This window comes from Ceratotherium simum, chromosome 9, assembly GCF_057802395.1.
Source record: "Ceratotherium simum simum isolate JZ-2026a chromosome 9, ASM5780239v1, whole genome shotgun sequence".
Lineage (NCBI taxonomy): Eukaryota > Metazoa > Chordata > Mammalia > Perissodactyla > Rhinocerotidae > Ceratotherium > Ceratotherium simum.
This window is the reverse complement of record NC_141908.1, coordinates 73,806,136-73,830,878: the sequence shown is the minus strand read 5'-3', so window position 1 is coordinate 73,830,878 and position 24,743 is coordinate 73,806,136. Positions and strand designations below refer to the sequence as shown.

The 24,743-nt window shown below is 37.5% G+C and overlaps 1 protein-coding gene across 2 annotated transcripts in view; it reads left to right on the top strand.

Moving 5' to 3' along the window:
* The first annotated feature begins 717 nt into the window (after positions 1-717).
* The window catches only part of SF3B1 (splicing factor 3b subunit 1), a 38,585-nt gene continuing 14,559 nt past the window's right edge, over positions 718-24,743 (top strand). Inside the window, exons 1-9 of one of the 2 annotated variants that reach the window (XM_004426758.3) lie at positions 718-829; positions 12,525-12,691; positions 14,055-14,159; positions 14,558-14,672; positions 16,490-16,569; positions 17,480-17,650; positions 22,000-22,237; positions 23,710-23,922; positions 24,177-24,298. In XM_004426758.3, coding sequence (XP_004426815.1) covers positions 802-829; positions 12,525-12,691; positions 14,055-14,159; positions 14,558-14,672; positions 16,490-16,569; positions 17,480-17,650; positions 22,000-22,237; positions 23,710-23,922; positions 24,177-24,298 — 1,239 coding nt within the window. In that variant the 5' untranslated portion in view covers positions 718-801. Of the gene's footprint in view, positions 830-12,524; positions 12,692-14,054; positions 14,160-14,557; positions 14,673-16,126; positions 16,183-16,489; positions 16,570-17,479; positions 17,651-21,999; positions 22,238-23,709; positions 23,923-24,176; positions 24,299-24,743 lie in introns of those variants that run through there. The other variant, XM_087435545.1, reaches the window with a different exon arrangement.

Below are 24,743 nucleotides of genomic sequence, written 5' to 3'. Positions count from 1 at the left end.
TGACGTGTAAGATTAAGAGAGGCATTCATCAGTGTTAATGCTGACGATCAGTGGTTTTCTAAGAACTCATGAAGTTAAAAGGCTTTAAAAGGGCGGCAGAGTTCCTGCTGTGTAACTTAGTAACTGTGTGACCTTGCACAATTTATGTATACCCCCGCCCTAGTTTTTCTCTCATTTCTTAAATGGGATTAGCAACAACGTGCCTACCTTACTGGGCTATTTGTGAGCTTCAGTAGTGTTTAGGAGCATATGTTGTAAATGAAACTCCTACCCAAACGGTAATTATTAAAACAGAAGGGGAAATGACCTTGAATTACTGCGCGAAGGATGAGACTGTTAGGACTGGTTCCATAACTAAGCACTGCAACAGCTGAGAGATGCTAAGGAAAGTTTTTGTCTGGGCCCTAGACGCCTTCCGATGAAGGTGGAGAAAGGGGACCGAAGGTCTGAGGTTTCTTCCAGCCCTGAAACCGTAGTGTTTCCTACTGCGACTGTTAACTGTACTCGTTGAATCCACTTTCCTCCAGGGCAAAGTAACTCACTTAAGAGCACTACGCCCAGCCAACCCTCTTCTAGATCACCATGAAAATCGCCTCAGGCCCCAAGCCTGGCTCCTCCCCTACCCACAATGCACCTCTCTGTTCCTTATAGGTGGCTGCTTTGACTCCTGTCGCCGGGCGGAGCGCGCTCCCGCTTCGCGCATGCGCAGAGAGCAGCCCCCAGCTATTTTTCTTCGTGGCAGCGGCGACGAGCGGAAGTTCTTGGGAGCGCCAGTTCCGTCTGTGTGTTCGAGTGGACAAAATGGCGAAGATCGCCAAGACTCACGAAGGTAAGCGGTCTTCCGCTAGTTACCTGTCTTCTCCGCTGCCCAGCCTGCTAAGACTCCGTCTGCGTAGCTTTCTGCCTCTTCCTGTGGTTTCTTTGGTGGGTGCCGAGCCCGCGCTTCGGGGCCCTGGTCGTCTCCTCGGCTCCAGCGTCGCAGGCCACTGCCCCACGTAATGGCGTCCTCCTCAGACACCCCCGACAGGCGCTTTGTTCCGTGTTTGGGTGCTGCTGCCTCAGAGCTGCCTCTCTCTGACCGGGGGGCCTGGTTTCCACGGCTCCTGAGGAGGGTTGCAGGCCGGGGATCGGGGAAGCGGGCGTGGGCGCAGACCCCCGTCTCCTCCCGGAACTCGTCGGCGCAGTTGGTGCACCGGGGCGTCGGGAGAGCGCTGACATACGGCGGCCGCTGTGGGCGGCCCTGAGTCGAGTTCAGGCCAAGCCGGGCCCCTTAGTCTTCGCCTTGGCTGATTTGTGTGTCTTCAGGCGGCGAAGATACTTTCTTATTTTTTTTGGTACAAAATGATTTGGGAATAAAATCTGGTAATTTTTGCCTCTTTCGATGACTTTTAGTATAATTTTGGTCTTTTTCTTGGGAGACTGAGTATTGGTGGAAGAGGGAAAGGCCCATTGCTTTTATTTAATAGCAAAAGCTTTCGAGATAGTTGGTCATTGTATGGAATACGGAGTGTACAAAATTAGGAAAATGTTGGGGATAGGCTGGAGTCCGTTAGGGAGTATCCAGACATGGCAGGAAATAGGATCACTTTTCAGAAGATGAGGCATGGGAAGTTGGAGCTGCATTCCTTGGTTTCTGACTTGGAATCTGAAATTTTCATCAAACACGAGGCTTCCAAGAGAGTCACTTTTATTTCACAAGTCGTTTCGAGTTCCATGGCTCGGTGTTAGGTCTGTGAGAGGTAACAAAGACGAAGGCCCTCACAAGTTTTACAGTCAAATGGGGAGGCAGATGTGTATATACATATCTTCGTTCTTTTAGGAGAGAAATGAATGCTTAAATAGAAGTAGAAGCAAGCTTCCCCTGTTCTGGGAAGCTGGGTAACGGAGTGATTATTTATGCTTAGGGTTATTTCACAGAGGAGGTGACGTGTCCCTAGTCTAAAAGAATCAATCAGTTCTAAATTAGGGGAGGACATTTGGGCCTGAGAGAACATCTTGTAGCAAGGCAGTGAGTCCTGATATGTGGGTTTGAGTAGTTGGCTCTGGCAGGAAAAGAGAGTGCAAGGAGGGAAAAACCAGATGAATCTGGAAAGGTTGGTTGGGACCAGAGTGTGAATGGCATTGAATAGTTGTGTCACCCATACGAACTGAAGTCCAGCTTTCTGCAACTTATGAAACATGCTAATGAATTGCCACTGACTTTAATATTCTTATTATTCCTGTTTGGTGTTTAGCATTTAAACACTGTTTAACACAGAAGCGCTTTTAGGTACTTATTCTTGTCTTCAGACTATCTCAAACATACTTTCTGCAGAATATTAGAAAATGTAAAGATGTTGCTATTTTTGTTCATTCCGGAGTAGATTATTCATTTGGGGCGTTTTGTGGCTTTGATTATTTGTTTACTGGTATTTTCATCATTCAGCACTTTTGGACAGGAAATTCTTAAAGTTCTGATCAGTTTTCTTGCATTTTAGAAACCCAGTTAAAAGCTTTGGTCTACAGAGGATTGCAGTTCCTTCGCCAAAATTATTTTATTTGGGATTATGCTCTCTGTCAATGTAAATTAACTGATGCCATAAAAAAAGTATTGGAACATTCAGTTTAACACCTGAGTACTGTCTGTGTACAAGACATTGTCCATCACTGTGGAGTGTAAGGCAGAGGGTGATAAATGTTTAGTACAAATACATATAGTATTTACATAGTTTCTTACTCCCTTCCTCATGACATCTTCCTGGAGAACTCTAGTTGTTCATGATCCATCTCTATTTTTACTAAGCCATCTCTGGTAACTTGGAACAGAATTAGTTTCTTGGGGTTTTTTGTTTTGTTTTTTTTTTGTGCTACTATAGCACTCTATAAATCTTTATTATATTACTTAGAATATTCTGTTGTGTTAAGGTTTTCTCTTCCACTCTGAGATTATTGTGTACAGGAACTGTACCTTGGTATCCCCGGTACCTGGTGCATAATGGGTGCTGAATATTTTATCAACATTTATTGAGAGACTGATTTATAGTGGAAGTATTGAAAGAGTTTTACAGAGACAGGGCACTTAAACTGACCTTTGGATGATTGGATAGATTTGGATACATCTGTTTGGCTGAGATAGAAGGGAAGTAGGACTTATTTGTATATTGGTAACCTCCTCAGCTGAGATGAAGAAATGTTAGGTTAGTATGGATTTAGGGACGGCTTTGAATGCTGAGCTAGGTTTGGCTTTGGCTTTCCAGTGACCACAGAGTAAAATGCCCTCCTTCTTCTCCACGGTAACAAGTTACTTCTGTGTTTTAGGAAGGCTGTTGGTTGTAGTGTGAAGGATGACCGAGGGAGTGAGAGCAGCCATTCTTAGGCTATTGAAGTAGAGAGGAGGACTTGAATTTGAACCTCACTGGAGCAACTTTTAAAAATGTGTAATACTTGTTTAATTTTTGTTTTAGAGTTGTCCATCGTCATGTTGCTTTTTAAAGTAAAGAAGATTATATAATCTTTTCATCCTAAATTATATTGCTGGTAAAGACGTTTCTTTGTTGTACTTTATGTTTAAAGTTATGGCTGCATCAGTAGTTGGTGCTTGAGTCTTATGAGGTAAATAATACTGTATTCAATTGAAGTAGGTTATTATTGTACCTTTCTGTATGGTTCTTTTCACAGGGTATTACTTGAGCCAAACTGATAACTAATTTTTTTCTTGCTCGCATATTCCTTTCATAAATTTCTGTTGGGATCACCCCTTAACATCCTTTTTAACTAACCCAATTACTTTTTACCCTGGAAGGAAAAGGCTGAGAGTTGGGAGGGGGAATATACTTGCCATTTTTCTGGATGTCTTTTAGAAGTCTCATATTTGAGAAATCCTTGCTCACCAGTTGCTTCTGGCTGGTGGAGAATAGATGTCAGTTACAGACCAGACTAAAAGGTGTCATTGAGTGAGTGACATCAGAAAGCTGTGCCTCTGTAACATGGAATGGACACTGATTAGAACATTGCTACAAGCTGGGCTTAGCAATGTTCTGAGACATAGAAAAAAGAAAAGGCTCAGAAGGGGAAACCAGTAGAGGGACAGAATTGGTGGGGAGCAGGTAAACAGATCTATCTGTGTGACCAGTGGGGAGCAGGTAAACATTTCTATCTGTGTGACAGTGGTAGTTTATCTCAGAGTTTGATGTTTAGGTCTTAGTTTAAAATATAAGCAGTAGGTTAGATGTTGTCCACTTGTCAAAGACCCCCAGTCTGCAGTACTATCTTTTGATGTCAAACTTAATTCCCACATAAAACATTGGATGTATCTATATGAGAAGTATGTTTGTAATTTTAACATTTATTACATTTTGCTGATTATAAAAGTAATATAGTAATTTTTAAGTAAATTAAAAATGGAAATTTATTTTTTGAATGAATTGCAATTTTAAATGGGCTGGTTCACAAATAAATTTATTCATTAATTCCCACTGTTAAATAGCATCTATCTACTAGAGAAGAGTTTGTTCTCTGATAGTTGAAAGTATTCCTAGGGTCAGAATTCCCCTCAAAAAAGGGGGACGTTTTGGTTGAATAATGACATTTCTTCTCTATAGATCATTGGAGCAAATTTAGTTTTTAAAATGTATGTTTCTTTCTTAACATTCAGAAGATTGTACATTACCATCAACTAGCAAGATCAGTAAAGCCAGAAAAGAAAAAAAAATGACAAAGATTCAGAAGAGTTGGAACTTTTAAGGTTAAAGGTATTACATAAAAAAGCTAAAAAAAATTCTGTTTATGTGTAGCAGAGGACTCCATTTCAGAGAAGAGAGAGCTTTGATTTTCTGTTGCGTGGGGTCTGAGGTCTTGATTTCAAGGGGCTAGAAGAAAGAAGAACCAAGAATGAGAAAAAAGGGTGAATCTTAAGAAAACCATGCTTAAAAATTTTTTAAACTTTTTATTGAAAACTGCCAACATATACAAAAATAGAATAGGGAAGTGAACCCCCCTGTTGTACCTATCACCTAGCTTCAACAGTTATAAACTGTTGTTTAATCTGTACACTTTTCCTTTCCATCCTTCCCATTATTTTGAAGCAAATCCCAGATGGATCATTTTATACATACATTTTTCAGTGTGTTTTTTTAAAATGTAAGGACTTAAAAAAACATACCATTATATACCAATATAATACCTTATATTAAAATTAATATAAGGATATATCCAGTCAGTGTTCAATTTTGCCGATTGCCTTATAAACATTTTCTTTTCCAGTTTGAATCAAGTTCCAAATAAATTCTATACATTGTGATTAGTCTTCAATCTTTATGTTCTTCCTCCATCTCTTTTTCTTTTTCCTTGCAATTCATTTGTTGTAGCACCCATGTCCTCTAGTTTCCCCCAACCTGGAGGGAAAGGGGAAGAGGGCAATAAAAATACCTAGGACTGCCTCTTAGACTCTCCCACCACTGCTGCTGCCATCGAGGTGACAGGAGGCCCACAAGCAAGGGAAGCTCCAAGAAAATGATTGGTTTTAGGAATGAGCACAGTTCTGAAATCATACCTCAGGTTTAGGTTGGACTGGCCATGGCAAGGAAATCTAACAAAGGACTTGCAAATTTGGGTGCCCTTCCCAGTATAATTTTTATGGCAATGAATGTACCCCTCACAGTTTTCTAACAAGCTTAACTGCTACCTGAAATAGTTTTGGATGAGTCCCAGTGATACATGTACCTTAAAGTAGGAATACCAACTTAAGAAAAACCTCATTATTGACACTTTACCCTCAAGGGTCTTCTTTCAGTGAGGCTCTTTGCTAAATACAAGTCTGATACTTAACTAGTACTTTGATTTCTTATCTAAGACTTCTTTTTTAACCACTTCCAGACTCTGCCAGCTGTGGAGATTTGAAGGACTACTCCTACTTTAATTTTAGGATTCCAAATATATTATCAATATATTAGATCAGTATATCAAGGTAGAGAATCCCTGCTGTCTTTTTAAGTGTTCAGCATCAGTAACCAAGAGTCCTACTATATGTGCCCCCTCCCTTCGTAGATTTTACTGAAGACGAGGGTTGAGTCAGGTCGGGTGGGGAAGAGAAGGCTTTCATCTAGAAAATCAGGTAATTTAGAAATCCATATTAGGTATTTCTACCTCCTGATAACCCTTTCTTTAACACCATAAAACTGTAGAATTTTACTGATCTCACGTATCCCAGCTTTTCTTCGTTTTACTTGTTCCCTGAATCTCTCTCTTCCATTTTATCTCTCAGAATTCTTCCTCTGTTGTTCAGAATAGTTCATCTCTCTTCCGCCTTTAAACTTGCATAAGTAAATCTACCAAAAGGATTTTCTAAGTTTCTTATAAAATTAAACGTACACTTACTAAAAGCTCAGCAATCCTACTCCTAGATATTTCCCCAAGTGATGTTAAAACCTATGGTCACACAAAAACATGAACGTTTACAGCAGCCTTATTTGTAACCTCTACAGACTGCAAACAGCCTGAATGCTGCTCAAGTAGAGAATTGATAAACACACTGTAGTACGGTGGAATACTGCTTGATAATAAAAAGGCACAAACCTTTATTACACACAACAACGTGAAGATTTGAATATTTACGGGTTCAAATTGATTAAAGAGTACCAGCTCTTGGCAGTGGTAATGTGTGGCCAACAGGAGGAACTAGTCTCTTCTTGTCCAGTCACTCACTAGCAGACAGTATCCAATTTTCTTTATCTTCTTTCTGAATATCAAACTTGAGGGAGTCTAAATTGGAAAATGATTAGGCAGGATCAGAGGATTTGTTCTTGTTGGTCATAATTGAAGTAGGGAGAGGTTAGCATATACATTTCCTTCTTTCTCTGCCTCCTCAAGTCTTTAATATTTTGGACCTCTGGTTATTCTTTTTTGGTATGTTCCCTTTCATTTCTTTTTCATACTTGCCAGCGAATCTTATGCATTGATCATTTGTTGTTAGAAATTATCTATTTGCTCATTTTTATTTTTATTTGTGAGGAAGATCAGCCCTGAGCTAACATCCATGCCAATCCTCCTCTTTTTGCTGAGGAAGACCGGCCCTGAGCTAACATCTATTGCCAGTCCTCCTCCTTTTTTCCCCCAAAGCCCCAGTAGATAGTTGTATGTCATAGTTGCACATCCTTCTAGTTGCTGTATGTGGGACGTGGCCTCAGCACGGTCGGACAAGCAGTGCGTCGGTGCGCGCCCAGGATCCGAACCCGGGCTGCCAGTAGCGGAGCACGCGCACTTAACGGCTCAGCCACGGGGCCGGCCCTATTTGCTCATTTTTAGGCAGTTCATATTTAAGAAAGTACAGGAATATATACATATCAGTAGGTATAATTTAGTGTTAGCTTTGAAAATAAGGAGTTAGACACAATTTTTTTGTCTTTCCTAGGGATGTAAAATGTTGATAAAATTAGAAGCTGTGGAATTTTACAAAAACTTTAATGGCATGGATGGGGGAGAGAAAAATTTGGAAAGTTACTTTTAAGGACTTCTACAGATTGAAGGTTACCTTTTTATTATGAAATAGTGTAACATACAGAAAAGTGTAGGAAAAAATGTAATGAACGCAGTGTAAACTATTGCCCAACTTTACCAGTTCTTAATATAATGTTATGGTATATTTGTTTGCTCATAAGTATTTGAGTGTATTATCTTTGGTATTTTGGCACATAGTTTATGAAGAAATAGAGTTTCTAGATTTTATTTATTCTTTCACTTGCATAAGAAACTGCTGAGGGCCAGCCCCATGGCTTAGCGGTTAAGTGCGCGCGCTCTGCTCCTGGCGGCCTGGGTTTGGATCCTGGGTGCGCACCGATGCACCGCTTCTCTGGCCACGCTGAGGCCGCGTCCCACATACAGCAACTGGAAGGATGTGCAACTATGACATACAACTATCTACTGGGGCTTTGGGGGGGAAAATAAATAAATAAAATTATTAAAAAATATATATATATAAAAAAAAGAAACTGCTGAGTTTCGTGGGATCTGTTGTCTTAATTTTGTGGATAACATGATGTTTGTGTAAATGTGCTGCAGTTTACAGTGCCTAAACAAGACCCACTAGCTTTTTGAACTTTTTATGTGTAGTTTCAAGCAGGTACAGAAACAGTACCTAGTTTGCATATAAACATTGAACTATATACAACCTGTAAAAATTTAATAATGAACTCCCATCAGAATTAATTAACTACAAACAGCTGTCCAGCCCCAGAAGACCTTGAGTTAGGTAATTTTTTCACTAAATTTTGATTTAATAGGAATCCAGTTGTGATATACATAGACTTTATACAAACACTAATTCAGTTCAGTACCTTTGTAAGTAGAAAACTTTATTGCTGATCAGTAAATACATAAAATCAGTAGGTAAATTCAGTAGATGAAAGTAGTTCCTGAATTAAATGTGTTATCCGTATAAAGGACTAGCTGCTGACAACTTAGAATGGAAAAATTCTTTCGAAGGAAAATAAGAAAGCTGTCTATCTGTGTTGTATTAAGTGGGGGAAATCAAGGTGCACAATGATATGTATAGTATTATGCAATTTTTGTGAATCATTACCCCTTTCCTGTTTTTTAGTTGTATATCAGCTAGAAAAAAGTATAAGATGATGTTCTAAGTTGGAAATTTTGGTAAGGGTGGGCTGGAGCTGGAAATGGAGGGTGAAGGGCCAAGTACTAGTTCCTGGAGTGTTTGTTAGTAATTCGGAAACCTGGGCTCTTAAGTTGGAGATTTTGGTTTAGTATATCTGAGGCCAGGAGTCTGTTCTTGTAAGCAGGTGCCCCAGGTGGTTTCAAAGTAGGTGGTCAGTAGGCTACACTGATGCTGTAGAGGGGAGATTGCAGACTCTTTCTCTGGCATGGTTCACCCATTTGTGTTTCCTGCCTGGATCCTGATGGCACTAGCATTTGTGGTCCTTTAAAAGAACCTCTTTACTTAAAAGTGATACATGCACCTAGTGGTTTTTTAAAAAAAGCCTCAAGCATTTCAGAAATGGAAATATTCAGAAAGGATAAAAAGGAAGAGTAAATCTACACTCACCATTCAGCCAATCTTGCGAACCACTGACAGGTTTCTTCTGTATTCCAGGAGAAAAAGGGTGGGGTGGGGTAGGGTGGGATATGGGAGCAAATATGGATTTAAAACGTCAAAAAAAAAAATACTTCAAACGGAAACAGAAGTAGAGAGAATAGTAAAATGAAGCACTCAGCTCAAATGAGGATATTTCTGTTGGTGATTAATCATGGTAGAGGCCCCTGGCTGCTTGGGCTGCTGTAACAGTTTTGAGGGGAGAGATGCAGGAAAAGGTAATACCTGTGGAGAGGGTGGTGCTGTGACACACTAGAATAATTTTGAGATCTGTTTACAAACTGGGGCTTCTTTTTTTTTTCTTTTTTCTGTGAGGAAGATCAGCCCTGAGCTAACATCTGTGCTAATCCTCCTCTTTTTTTTTTGCTGAGGAAGACCGACTCTGAGGTAACATCTATTGCCAATCCTCCTCCTTTTGTTTTTTCCCCAAAGCCCCAGTAGATAGTTGTATGCCATAGTTGCACATCTCTCTAGTTGCTGTATGTGGGACGCGGCCTCAGCATGGCCGGACAAGCGGTGCGTCAGTGCGCGCCCGGGATCCGAACCCCGGCCGCCAGTAGCGGAGTGCACACACTTAACCGCTAAGCCACGGGGCTGGCCCCAAACTGGGGCTTCTAAGTTCAGTAGTAAACCTATCCATTATTTTGAGTTTCTGAGACTTCCTCCTGTTTCTACTGGGAAATGTCCCCTGTGCCTTTGACTGGATAATGTTATTACATTTTCTGCTTTAAACCACACGTCTTGAGGAATTAGAGGGTTTTCTCCCTTAGTTGGGGCTTGGGCATTTGTATTATGCCATTTGAATTTTTTCCTTTTGGTCCTTGCAAACTAGTAAACGAGCTTTTTAAAGTGCCTGGCGTCAAAGAGCTTAGTTCGGTTGAAGGTAATGAGCTGGCAAGAATCAAATTATCTGTTTGTTGGGCTACCGAAATCACTGGCAATAGAAACTCTTTGTTTCTTTACACTTTAATAATACTTTACCTATGTATTATTCAGATTATTAAAATGAAACATTAGTTTGTAATTTAAAGTTACCTGGTGTTAAGAAACACTAAAAGAAAGTTGGAAGACTAGTCTGTATTTGAAGGAGACTACAGAGACGTGACAACTAAATGCAATGCCTGGTTCTTGATTGGATCACAGATCAAAGAAGGGAACACCTATACAGGATGTTACTAGGACAATTGGGGAGATTTGAAGCTGGATAATATATTAGATGCTATTGTATTAAGGTTTAATTTCTGAGCGTGTTAGTATTCCTGTGGTTATATAGCAGAATGTCCTAGATCTAGAAATAACATGCTGAGATATTAGGGATTTTAAATGATTTAGAAAACTGATATGTATACACATTTGCTTTATCTATTATGTACATAAACAGTTGATGAATATAGGTGAAGAGTATGTGGGTGTTCATTGTAATATTTTACTTTTTTTTAATCTTGAAAAAATTCAAAGTTAAAAATTGGGGGGAAGTTTGGGAAGCAGTTGAGAGGAGTTCATATGTCATTCACCAAATCTGCATCTCCAGAATGTTAGTAAAACATAGTGCTTTGGGGGGTGAGAGATGGCAGGAGTTCATTCATTCATCGAGTGCTGAAGTGTTTCATGTTCATTGTCTCATTTAATCCTTAAAAAAACTTTATGATGTAGGAAACTGAGACACATGGGTTTAAAAACATTAATTAGTAGAGAAAGGGCCTTTATTTGAAGGCAGACATTTTGATTCCAGAGCTTAGACTCTTAATCATAAAACTAATGTGATGGTGGTTGCAGCCAAATTGTGTAGGACTCTGAATTCCACGCTAAAGAATTTAGACTTTATACTTTATTGTTTTACTATTCAGAGTGTAGTCCTAGGTGTTTAGGATATTACCTAGGAGCTTGTTAGGAATGCAGGAACTTGGGTTTGATCCAGGCTTACTGCATTTTCTTTAGTTTCCCTAGTCTGAGTAGGCATGGCATCTGAAAAGATTCCTTTATGACCAGTGTCATATAGTGTGTTGCCTATATTTTCGTCTATGAGTTTTATAGTTTCAGGTCTCACCTTCAGGTCTTTGATCCATTTTGAGTTAATTTTTGTGAATGGCGATAGCAGATGGTCCACTTTCATTCTTTTGCATGTGGCTGTTCAGTTTTCCCAACACCATTTATTGAGGAGACTTTCCTTTCTCCATTGTGTGTTCTTAGCTTCTTTGTCGAAAATTAGTTGTCCGTATATGTGTGGTTTTATTTCTGGGCTTTCAATTCTGTTCCATTGATCTGTGTATCTGTTTTTGTACCAGTACCATGCTGTTTTAGTTACTATTTCTTTGTAGTATGTTTTGAAGTCAGAGATTGTGATCCCTCCAGCTTTGTTCTTTTTTCTTAGGATTGCTTTAGCTATTCGGGGTCTTTTGTTGCCCCATATGAATTTTAGTATTCATTTTTCTATTTCCCTTAAGAATGTCATTGGGATTCTGATTGGGATTGTATTGAATCTATAGATTGCTTTAGGTAATATAGACATTTTAACTATGTTTATTCTTCCAATCCATGTGCATGGGATGTCTTTCCATTTCTTTATGTCATCGTTGATTTCTTTCAATAATGTCTTGTAGTTTTCATTGTATAGGTCTTTCACCTCCTTGGTAAGATTTATTCCTAGATATTTTATTCTTTTTGATGCAATTGTAAATGGTATTATCTTTTTGAGCTCTCTTTCTGTTAGTTTGTTATTAGCATACAGAAATGCAACTGATTTTTGTAGATTGATTTTGTACCCTGCGACTTTGTTCTAGTTTTCGATTATTTCTAATAGTTTTACAATGGATTCTTTAGGGTTTTCTATATATAAAATCATGTCGTCTGCAAATAGTGAGAGTTTCACTTCTTCGTTGCCTATTTGGATTCCTTTTATTCCTTTTTCTTGCCTAATTGCTCTGGCCAAAACCTCCAGTACTATGTTGAATAAGAGTGGTGAGAGTAGGCACAGGCTTACTGCATTTTAACAAAATCCATAGACGATTTGTTGCACATTCAAGTTTGAGAACCACTCTCCATAGTACTGTTGTTTTCACATTTCTAGTAGTGTTGAGTTAAAATAATCTTGAGTGTTGTTGTTGTTGGTCCCTAATCAACATTGACAGTATTATTGTTTCAGTTGAGGAAAAGTTTAGAATTCAACAATAATTTAATAAACTTTGGTAACCCATTCTTAAAGAAAGAGTAATTTGCAGTTGATGAAATAGTGTCTCTTCGGTACATGAGTATTGTCTGTTGAGGTGGAGATGTTATTAAAAATCAGTACTTGGTATAGTTCTACTAATCCGTTGTATGGTATAATTATTTTGAAGTTTCTGTATTTAGAAGAGTATTTTGATAATACCTGGGAGAGAAATGCATTGTGTTGAGTGCTCTTTGGAAAATGAAGTTCAGAAGGTCTATATTAACTTTCTTACAGATATTGAAGCACAGATTCGAGAAATTCAAGGCAAGAAGGCAGCTCTTGATGAAGCTCAAGGAGTGGGCCTTGATTCTACAGGTTATTATGACCAGGAAATTTATGGTGGAAGTGACAGCAGATTTGCTGGATATGTGACATCAATTGCTGCAACTGAACTTGAAGATGTAAGTTACAAAGTATCCAAGAGTCAAGCGTTTTTTTTGATGGAGAGCAAGAAATATAAAGGAATTTTCTGTTTGAGTCATCTGGTTTAATCTGGGGAGACATTTTGGAGATTGGGAGATCTTTCTTTTGAAGGATAAAGCTGTTGAAGGTGTCCTTCCTCTCTAAAGTTCAGAAACTTGTGGAAGTGCTCAGTTCTGAATCTTTATGTTAAAGCTAGTTTATCTAGTAAAGCACCTGCAAATCATTAACTATTGTAAAGTAAATCCCTGTTGTCACCTACTGAGCTCTATCTAGAGTTGCCCATGTGAGAAGTGACTTCATTGTAAGTCAGCTGTCCTTAGGACTTTTGATTTCTGACTTGTGCTTGATGCTGTTTTTTTTTCCCCTTGGCATCTTGTGTGAATGGAATGTTTCTTGTTACTGACATGAATGGCTTTTTGTGCGTGTTTTAGTTACTCTGGAGGATGATCACCTCTCGTTTTGAAACACACCCCTCAAAGTGTTTTTTATGTGTTCCACATAGCTTATATTTTGTCAGACCATCCCAAACATACAAATTTGGTGAAATAGCTATCCATTTTTGTGTGGTTCAGTAACAAACATTTTATGTGTATAGATTATCAAACATGTTATTTTTATGAAATTCAAGCCACATTTTATTTTATAGTTGGCATTTTTTTTTTTTTTAAAGCAAAATTAAGTCCCAAAGGTAAAATTTCTAGAAGCCAATCAGGCTTCTATTTGCATTATCATGCCTTATTCGTATGAGACAGTGATGGCTATATGTTCCAGAAACTGAGGGGAAAATTATTTCGTTTTTAAATAAAATAAATGAGGTGTTAAGATCTTCTTGAGAGTTACCCACTGTTGGACTTCTTATAGTAGTAAAGTAACACTAACATTGTTGTGTTTGAACATACTACTAGGGAAACAAATACATTTAAAATTAATTATATTTTACTTGTTTCTGTGGTTAAATCACGTTAAAAAAACAAGGAAACTAGAGAGCTCTAAATAGTCTATTTGGAGTTTACGAATTTGGAAAACAAATTTCATCATGCCTTCTGTGAGAAAACAAAATGCTCAGATTTTTCTAGTCCATACTCACTTTAACTGACTTCCACAGAAAGCATGCCTTTGTTTAATATTTTTAAAAGAGTGAGGAGAACTGAATTTAATTTCTTTAATAGCCTTTTGAGTTGAAAAGAAAACCAAAGTATTTATAAGTTTTAGGAAGAAGGGTTTAGACATCAATCACACTGTCAGTAAGTCTTTTGATTTCATGTTGAATCTTTATGTATTCTTTATCATTTTTAAGTTCTGACATTTTGTTTGTGGCTTTTGGGGGGCATTTCATTGCAGGATGACGATGACTACTCTTCATCTACAAGTTTGCTTGGTCAGAAGAAGCCAGGGTATCATGCCCCTGTGGCATTGCTTAATGATATCCCACAGTCAACAGAACAGGTGACTCTTTTTTAAAAATTATTATTAAATTCAGAGTTTATTCAGCTAAAGAAAACAATGTCTCAATTCTCATGGAAGCTCACATATTTTAGCAATCAAGTTATTAGAATGTTTTGATGAGAGTTAATTTGGGAGAATTAGAAATAATAGTTTATTTTATAAAGGTAATCATTTCATAAAGAAACTATGGAAATGTGGACATGTGTATTGTCTCATTTGCGTATCCCTTATTTTCTCATATTAACGTTTATCCATAAAATGATAGAGAATATTTTTTTTTAGTAGGTAGGCATTTATTAAACATTTTTACGTGTTTTATAATGTTCTGATTTTTGTTTATGGTACTCTGTTTGGTTATTTAATAAAGTGGGTATTAAGTGAGATATAACTCTTTTCAGTATGATCCATTTGCCGAGCACCGACCTCCGAAGATTGCAGATCGTGAAGATGAATACAAAAAGCACAGGCGGACCATGATAATTTCCCCAGAGCGTCTTGATCCTTTTGCAGATGGTAATTCTTTCCCACTTTTCTATAAGTATTCGGAAATTTATTTGTATTAAGTTGTCTTTAGCCCTTTGATTTTTTTTGGCATGCTTATGAATTTGCTTTTCTTTTTTAAAATCCCCCTTATAGATTTGTATAGATTTGGTTGAAGTCACAGATGCCATATTCTTCCTCTTTATAATGCAAGTTTTCTTTCCAGGTAGAAGGACAAGAAAATAATGAGCCAATGCCATAGAAACGCAAAGGGTTAAAGGTTTTTCTTTTACTTTTGTTTTGGGTACGCTTTCTATACTTTGAACAAATGTGTTTTTCTGCTCAAAATACTTTCAAATTATTGAAAGTTTTCATTCCAAATCCTAGATTTTTAGGATTGTTACTTTTGAGAAACTGTTTCTCACATTAGAGCTCCATCCATGTTGCTCTAAATATAGTTTAGTAAACGCACCTACTTTGCTTTAAGCATAAAGTTAAAACAAAAATATGTGTACAACGACTTTGATATTTTTAATAGTTGGAGTCTGTTTTGCTAATTTTAGGGGCATAGTGAGCCTGATGGAAGCTTTCCTCAGGTGAGTGAGTTTCAAAATCAAAATTAGGTGCCTGTTTCTTAAAATTAGATTCTGCTGCAGGTTTACAAATTAGACTTTCAGCCTGCATGAATTAGTAGGGATATTCTTTTTTTTACTTGCATAATTGTAATTGATTTAAACATGTATGTCAGAATTCACAGGCCCATACTAACTGTCCTTAATTTCTTTCCTACAGCAGTACTGCTATATGCCAGTCCTGTCTGCATTCTTAAGGGTGCAGTTCAACACATCCTCTCTAGATTATGGTGAAAAAGTATTCCAAAGGAAGTCTTATCAGAGCTAGTGTCAGAAAGAATGACACTATCAATTGGGCATGATCTTCAGCATAGGAAATGTCTTAGAATTTTATTATTTTTTCCTAAATTATGATGCTATACTACTTTGTATAGCTAATTATCACATTTCTAAAACTAGTGTGCCTCTGTGAATCTTGTTGTATACTGTTTGGGCTTCTTTAAGATATTTTGAAGTTTGAAAAGCAAATACTGAAACTTTAACCAAGAGACTAACACATCTCTTTGTACACCACTTTTCTTCTGTGTGCATCATAATAACTGGTAGAGGTAATATATTTCAAGTAATATATTTCCAGTTGTAATTTATACTTTCTAAGAAAATAAAAATATGTTTCTGGGTCAACAAAACTCTAAAAGCATGAAGCCCTTTTTAGTAACGTGACATCAGAATAAGATTATAGGTATATTTTTAAAAATCAGATTTTCTGAACTATAACTGTTTTAGAACATTATATGAGGAACTTATCTAGTCATAGTTATTTGTAGTCAGGATTTTAACAGCTTGCAACAGGTAATGTTTTGAATATAAATATCTTTCCAAAGTGTTACTAATGGTAAAGAGATAATTTTCTAGGCTTCTATTCTGCTGCTTGAAGTCAGAACTGCTGATGGAGACAAAGGCACGAAAGTGTACGTATTCCGGATTAGCAACCCAGGAACCCATCACTTCTGAAGACTCTAAACTGTGCTGTCATTTTGTTTTTATATGCATTAAAATATTTGTTTTAAACTGCTGTAGATATGTTTGTGTTCAAACAGGTTAAATTGATCAGCAAACTCAATAAAAAGTAAGATGTATAATTATTAAAGTTTTCCATCAAAAAATAAATTAAATGATTATGGAATAACATAATATTAGAGCAGGGCAGATAAATCAGTTGAACCTAATTATCTTTTATTTATTGTACTCTTGTCCTGTTGCTGTTCTTTTCTGCAGGAGGGAAGACCCCTGATCCTAAAATGAATGCTAGGACTTACATGGATGTAATGCGAGAACAGCATTTGACTAAAGAAGAGGTATGTTAACCTGCTTTTTATTTTAATGGTTGTGAAAGAAAGTGAAGAAAGTAGAGATTGAGTGACTTTTGTATTTTCTTTTTATTTGCTGTACAAGTGATATTTTAACAGCTTAATAAAAATTAAGTTGAGAAAGAACCTTACCCAAAATTCTGTCACCTCCCAAATTAAACTTTTCATGTTTCTATATCCTTTTCTAGTCCCTGGTCCATTGGCTATATATTTATATACGTATGTATCTTATGGTGGATGTATCTGGGAAGGATTGATAGTGTGTGTCTGAAGCCAGTGTGTAAGGGAAAAGTGAAATAGTTAAATCATTCTTTGAAAAACTTCTAATTTTCTCATAAGATTCAGTTTGGATATGGGTAGAGAATTCCTGAAGAATTCCTGTTGGCCTACAGAGATTGCTCTATCTTGTTTTAATAGTTAGCCTCCAAACTTAATATGAATATATAATAGATTTGTTTGTTTTATGGATTAAGTGGGATAATGGAACTCCATTTTAAAATCATGGGGTAAATTAAATATGCATTTGTTATGACTATGTTATTTGCGTAGTTATAGTCACTTTTATCGCTTGTATCATGCTACATTGTCTTAATTGCTATTTATATGAGTTTTAAATAAAACTTTATTTTTGAATGGAATCATCTCTACCGTTGACTGAAGATTTTACTTCACTAACTATATAAAGTAGAGTGCTCTATGTTATAAATTCAGTACTTGCTCATCTGTTGTGCAGAAGGACATTGTATAAAACTGGCGATAGAGAGGGAAAATGAGGAAGGAGAATGAGTGAAGAATAAAATGACGTGAAATCATGAAATAGAAATGACTGTCCCCATGATATAAAAAGATAATTGAAAATGTTTTAAAGATATTCACTGCTTATTCAAATATTTTTCAGAGAGAAATTAGGCAACAGCTAGCAGAAAAAGCTAAAGCTGGGGAACTAAAAGTCGTCAATGGAGCAGCAGCGTCCCAGCCTCCCTCAAAACGAAAACGACGTTGGGATCAAACAGCTGATCAGACTCCTGGTGCCACTCCCAAAAAGCTATCAAGTTGGGATCAAGCAGAGGTAATTTCTTAATTTTTGTTATTACTATTTTTAATGTTTTTATCTCATAAAATGTATTCATCAGCTCTTGTTGGCATACAAGATAGCACAAACTGGGCAGCTTAAACAGACATTTATTTTCTCATGGTTCTGGAGGCTTGAAGTCCAAGATCAAGATGCCACTTGGTGTCTGGTGAGAGCCCGCTTTCTGGCTTGCAGATGGTTGCCGCCTTGCTCTGTCCTCACATGGCCTTTTCTCTCTGCTTGCATGGAGAGAGCGAGTGAACTCTGGTGTCTCTTTTCTTATAAGGACACCAATCCTATCAGATTAGGGCCCGAACCTTATGGCCTCATTTAACCTAATTACCTCACTAAAGGCCAAATCTCCAAATAGTCACATTGGGAGTTAGGGCTTCAACATAAGACTTTTTGAGGGAGACACAATTCAGTCCGTAACATGAAGTAAGAGAATGTTCCTTTTGGAATAATAAAGATAGATATGTAAGTATGTCACGTTGTGGAGATTGAGTACAATATATTGAGTGATCTTCCTCATTTTCTAGATGGATAATTTAAGCCTCTGACCACAGGTGTCAAATGGGCAATGCTACTGCATTTCCTTGGTCGTTTACTTTTCTAGAGAACTTCTTTGAGTTTTTTGGATTTAATTTTATTTTGATGAAATATATATAACATAAAATTTGCCATTTTCACCATCTTTAAGTGTACAATTCAGTGGCATTAATTACACTCACAGCTATTTATTTCCAAAACTTGTTTTATCACCTCAAGCAAACTGTATAATCATTAAGCAACAACTCTCTTCCCCTCCTCTCTAGAGGACTTATTTATGTCATGTCAAACCTATAATACCTCTTTAGCTGCTGCTTTTTTGTGTGTGTGTGTGAGAAATATTATCCCTGAGCTAACATCTTTTGCCAATCCTCCTCTTTTTGCTGAGGAAGATTGGCCCTGGGGTAACATCTGTGCTCGTCTTCCTCTACTTTATATGTGCAGCGCTGCCACAGCGTGGCTTGATGAGTGGTGTGTAGGTCTGTGCTTGGGATCTGAACCTGCGAACCCCAGGCAGTGGAAGCGGAGAGTGCCAACTTAACCACTGAGCCATCGGGCCAGCTCCTTAACTGCTTCCTTTTTAGTTGATGACCTTGCTTCCTATTTTTCCTCCCAAATAGAAACAATAAAAAAAACTTAACACACATTTCCCCTATGAAATCTACCAGTATGCTTGTATGTTTTCTCACCTACTCTGCTTTTTCTTTTGTTATCATGTGAACTGTTGGTGTACATTGACCATCTAAAGCTAACCCTTCCACTTATGTGCCATTTCCCATCCCCTCTTACTACTCAAGGACTTTGATTAACAGCAGTTTTTCCTCTGTACTTTAGGTTATCATCATCCGTAAAAACATTTTACTCATTTTCATCTTTGGAAAAAAAGAAAAGACTGCAGGAAACCATCCCTTGACTCACATTCCCTTTCAGCTACCATTTCTGTCTCTTTTTACCACAAAATGCTTTGAATGAGTTGTCTGTACTTGCATTTTTTGCTTATTTAGTCTTTACCCTGCGCCACTCCACCAAAACATCTCTTGTCAAGGTCACTTGACCTCGTCATTGCTAAATCCAAAGATCAAGTCTCATTCTTCATATTACTCAGCATATCAGTAGCATTTGACGTTCCTTGATACTCTTTTCTTTCTTAGCTTCAGTCTCTGTTGATTTTCTTAATACTCCTCACTGCTGCTGTTCCCCAGTCTGGTTTGCTGGACCTTCCTCAGCTTCCTTAACTTTGTGGTTCTCTGGTGCTCAGTCCTTGGACCTCTTTTCTGTCTAAACTCAACTCCCTAGGATCTCATTCCTGTCTTTACATACCATCTCTATAAGACAACTCCTAAATTTACAAATCTGTCCTCTACTTCTGTGTTCCTCGGACCTGACGTGTTTACTTGGATGTTTAATAAGTGTTTCAAAATCAATATTTCTAAAATAAAATTACTGGCTGCTTTTGTTGTCTCTTATGTAAAGCTCAATTCAAACAAATGAAATTCAATTGAATAAAAAAGTAGTCTAGGGAGTGGATTTTCTTTTTCAAAGTGAGGATTTAGGTTTTGTGCTAGGAAATACAAAATAAAGTAAAAAAAATAATAAAAAAAAATAAAATTAAATTACTGATTTTCTCTATATTCATTCACCCCTCTCCACCCTGCTCCTGTGTCTGTTGGCCCAAACCAAACCCTTAGGAGTCATTTCAGGGCCATCCTGTACTCTTTTCTTATTCTCTTACTCTGTGTCCTATCCATAGTTAGTCATACCTTTAAATATGTTCAGGATCTAGCCACTTTTCATGACCTCTGTACTATTACCACTATTGACTCTAGCATAGACTACTGCAGATCTATTTACAAATCAGAAAAAACTGTCAGACCATGGCAGTATTTTCCTAAACCCAGAATTGGGATATACTGATACATCATTTCCAAACAATTTAGTTTAAGATAAATCCTGAGGACTCCCATTTGTTTGCTGACATATGAGAGGATTTGGTTCTGCAGATTATAAATTATTACTAACTTCAATTCTGTGGTTGACATTCAGTGCTAATTTTAAAAACTTGGAAAGAGAAACTTGCCTTGCTTGTATCTGTTTAACTGTATGCTCACGATAACTAGACACAGGATTGACGTCTGTCGTATAAAAAGTAGAGATTCAAACCATGTTTTCTTTCCCACACAACTCTATCCTAATCACAACTGTGGGAATTACAATGGACAACTGATAGTAAATAAATGGAAGAATTTATTTAATACCTGATTCAGCAGGAGGCGCAATTGCCAAAAATGAGATTTTGGACAATTTATGTGCTTTACTCACCTAATTGAGAATTTCTCAACCCTGAGTAATATATAGATTCTTTTTGTTGTTGTTGGTGAGGTAACAGTGGTTTATAACATTATGTAAATTTCAGGTGTACATTGTTATGTTTCAATTTCTGTGTAGATTACATCATGTTCACTACCCAGAGACTGATTACCACCCATCACCATATATATGTATAGAATCTTTTTAAAGAAAAAAATATTGTCTTAAATTTGTTCTGGTATTTATGCAAATTTGCAAACATAAAGCTAGATAGAACTCTTGTATTGGATAGAGCATCCAACTTTAAAACAAAAGTATAGGGCTGGCCCCATGGCTTAGCGGTTAAGTGCGCCCCCTCCGCTACTGGCAACCCAGGTTCGGATCCCGGGCGCGCACTGACGCACCGGTTCTCTGGCCATGCTGAGACCACGTCCCCCATACAGCAACTAGAGGGATGTGCAACTGTGACATACAACTATCTACTGGGGCTTTGGGGTAAAAAAAAATGAGAAGGATTGGCAATCGATGTTAGCTCAGAACCGGTCTCCCCAGCAAAAAGAGGAGGATTAGCGTGGATGTTAGCTCAGGGCTATCTTCCTCACAAAAAAAAATAAAATAAAACAAAAGTATATTACAAAACCTATAGTATATTACAGAACCTATACTAATGAGTGTAGGTTTATGAATACTTATGAGTCATTATTTAAATACAAATTTTGTTTTGCTTACACTGAAGTATTTTGCTTACACTGCTTACTTACTAGGCTACTTTGATATGATGCTGTCTGCATGGTGCGGGTTCTTTTGCTATCACGTGCTATCTGATGCCCTGCGTCACGTACTCCTTGTCTCTGTTGGAACTACCATGGAACCTTTGATTACTTAAATCCACTTGTAATCTTTTTCACTAATTTACCAGCATCAGTTAGAGTAATATTATTACAAATGTGATTGTAAATACAAAATCTGAAGGATTGACATCGTGTGGCAGTATCTAGTTATAAGAGAATTTACCCAGGTAGTCCAAAACATGCCTATATTAAACACACAATTGAACAAAAACATAAAAATAGTATTTCTTAGAGCTCAACAGTATATGTCTCTAAACCCCAGTTTGAGAAGTATTGATATAATTAAAGCTGAAATTCTTTGTTTGCAGATCTAGGCAGAGAAGCTTTAGTGATTTTTCCCAAAGTTATGGAGCCGTTAGTGGCATATTCAAGATTTATACCCAGAATACATTGTTTTTTAAGCTAGAGGTTTTTTTTCTCACTGCTTCAGATTAAAACTTTAAATTGTTTTTAGCCATAAACATATTTGCTGGAAAGTAAGTATCTTTTAAGCAGAAGGGTAGTCTAATTTAACTCGTAATTATAGAGACTAGAACTAAAACATTTATTTGTTTAGAACTTTTTTGTTTAACAGAAATTTTCTAGTTATTTTTATGTGGGTATGTAGGTGTTTGAAATAATATCTTTTGCTCTGTTAAGACCCCTGGACATACCCCTTCCTTAAGATGGGATGAGACACCAGGTCGTGCAAAGGGAAGTGAGACTCCTGGAGCAACCCCAGGCTCAAAAATATGGGATCCTACACCTAGTCACACACCAGCGGGAGCTGCTACTCCTGGACGAGGTGATACACCAGGCCACGCAACACCAGGTCATGGAGGTGCAACTTCCAGTGCTCGTAAAAACAGATGGGATGAGACCCCCAAAACAGAAAGAGGTAATTCTAGTGAAGTCTGAGTGTGTGTTTGGGTGAAATGTTGACTTGATGAGTGATATGTTTATAGGCCAATATCTGTTCTCTCTAGTCCTGGGTAGATGGGTAAATAACCAGCTCTTTTTTTTTTTTTTTTTTTTAATAAAAAAAGAACTGAACAGATAACATGCAAAATTCTTTATTCTTCTTGAAGAAGTTTAAGATTTATTTTAGGAAGAACATTAGGAGAAAGTAAAGTTCATAAACCATAACCTTTTATTTTTTATTGTGGTAAAATATAAATAAAATTTACCCTTTTCACCGTTTTAAGCATACAGTTCAGTGCCATTAAGTACATTCACAGTGTTGTGCAACCATCACCACTGTTCATTTCTAGACCTTTTTCGTCATCTCAAACAGAAACTCTGTACCCATTAAACAATAACTCCCCATTCTCTCCTCCCAGTGCCTGGTAACATATATTCTACTTTCTGTCTGTATGTTTGCCTGAATCTCTTGCTTTTTGTGTAAACTGTCTGAAGTTATATTTCATTAACTGTTTATGAGATTGGCTGTAGCAAGGTAAGATTTAATAGTGCATTAGGGCCGGCCCCGTGGCTTAGGGGTTAAGTGCGCGTGCTCCGCTGCTGGCGGCCCGGGTTCGGATTCTGGGCGCGCACCGACTCACCACTTCTCTGGCCATGCTGAGGCCGCGTCCCACATACAGCAACTAGAAGGATGTGCAGCTATGACATACAACTATCTACTGGGGCTTTGGGGGAAAAAAAATAAATAAGTAAAATCTTTAAAGAAAAAAAAAATAGTGCATTTGCTACATTAAAATTTCACAAAGAATTTTTAATAATAAGGAAGAGTGCTTAACATGTAGTGGATGAAGGAAGCAGCATAGAGTTGTATGTGCAGAGTAATCTTAACTCGATGGAGAAATGAAAAGTAGCTCAAGAATGTAAAGTGCCTGTCTCTGGGTTGTGATATTATGAGTGGTTAAAAAAATACTTTGTTCGGGCCGGCCCTGTGGCTTAGCGGTTAAGTGCGTGCTCTCTGATGCTGGCGGCCCGGTTTCGGATCCCGGGCGCACACCGACGCACCGCTTCTCCGGCCACGCTGAGGTCGCGTCCCACATACGGCAACTAGAAAGCTGTGCAACTATGACATACAACTATCTACTGGGGCTTTGGGGCGAAATAAATAAATAAATCTTTAAAAAAAAAAAAAAAAAAAATACTTTGTTCTGTTTTCCTATTCCTCGATGGCTACTATGTATTGTTTTTGTAATCAGTGGAAAAGAAACAAAAAATAGTGAAGGAGGATAAATATGAGATGAAACATTAAAACTTTAAATGGGTCTCCATTTTAGGAATCTCTTGTTTTTGAACTTGATCAGTTTGAGTATGTTAGCTGTTTGAGAATAAACAGTGATTGTTATTTTGATGATTGTTAAAATTTTAGACTTATTCACTCTTTTTTCCCTAAAGATACTCCTGGACATGGAAGTGGATGGGCTGAGACTCCTCGAACAGATCGAGGTGGAGATTCAATTGGTGAAACACCAACTCCTGGAGCCAGTAAAAGAAAATCACGTTGGGATGAAACACCAGCTAGTCAGATGGGTGGAAGCACTCCTGTTCTGACCCCAGGAAAAACACCAATTGGCACACCAGCCATGAACATGGCTACCCCTACTCCAGGTAGAAAGAAAGTCTCTCATGGGAAATAATTTATTTTCTGGAAATAGTTTGAACTTTTTTTTGTGGTTTTCTGTGTGCTATTAATGCCTCTTTTTAGCAAGAATGACAGGATAAAATAAAGAAGTCTTGGTTTGAGTTTATAATATAAAAGCAGATAAATATTAGAGTTGATCTTAACTGTCTTATCTTCCAAGGACTGATATAATGATAAAGTCTTGCACTATAGATTGTTACAGAAATTCGCTTTTTTGTAGGCCACATCATGAGTATGACTCCTGAACAGCTTCAGGCTTGGCGGTGGGAGAGAGAAATTGATGAGAGAAATCGCCCACTTTCTGATGAAGAATTAGATGCTATGTTCCCAGAAGGATATAAGGTAATAACAGTCAATATGAATGTGGTGATATTTAGGATGTGAATTTTATTTTAAATATTCTTTGAAAAAATTAATTGGTCAAGTTTACATTTGCCTTGCCCAAATTTGCTATTGCCGTTCCCTTCTTTTACCTGTTTCCAAGTACATTTCAGCTCCAAAAAGTAATAGAGATGAAAAGAAAGGAATGACATGAGGTTTTTATTACTTTTGGAAGGTGAGAAATCTCAAGGACTTCTAGGACCACATTTTGAGAACTGCTGCCTTGGGGGTATGGAATAGCTTGCTGCTTCAGTTTATCAGCAGTCCCAGGGTTAAGCTCATGTTAGATCTTGGTTCTTTTACTTGGTACCTCACAATGTTTTGTGTATTTAAGTTCATGGATTGCCAGGGAACACAAAGAATATTCTGTTTACCATAACAACTTGAAGTTTATTTTGAACTAGAT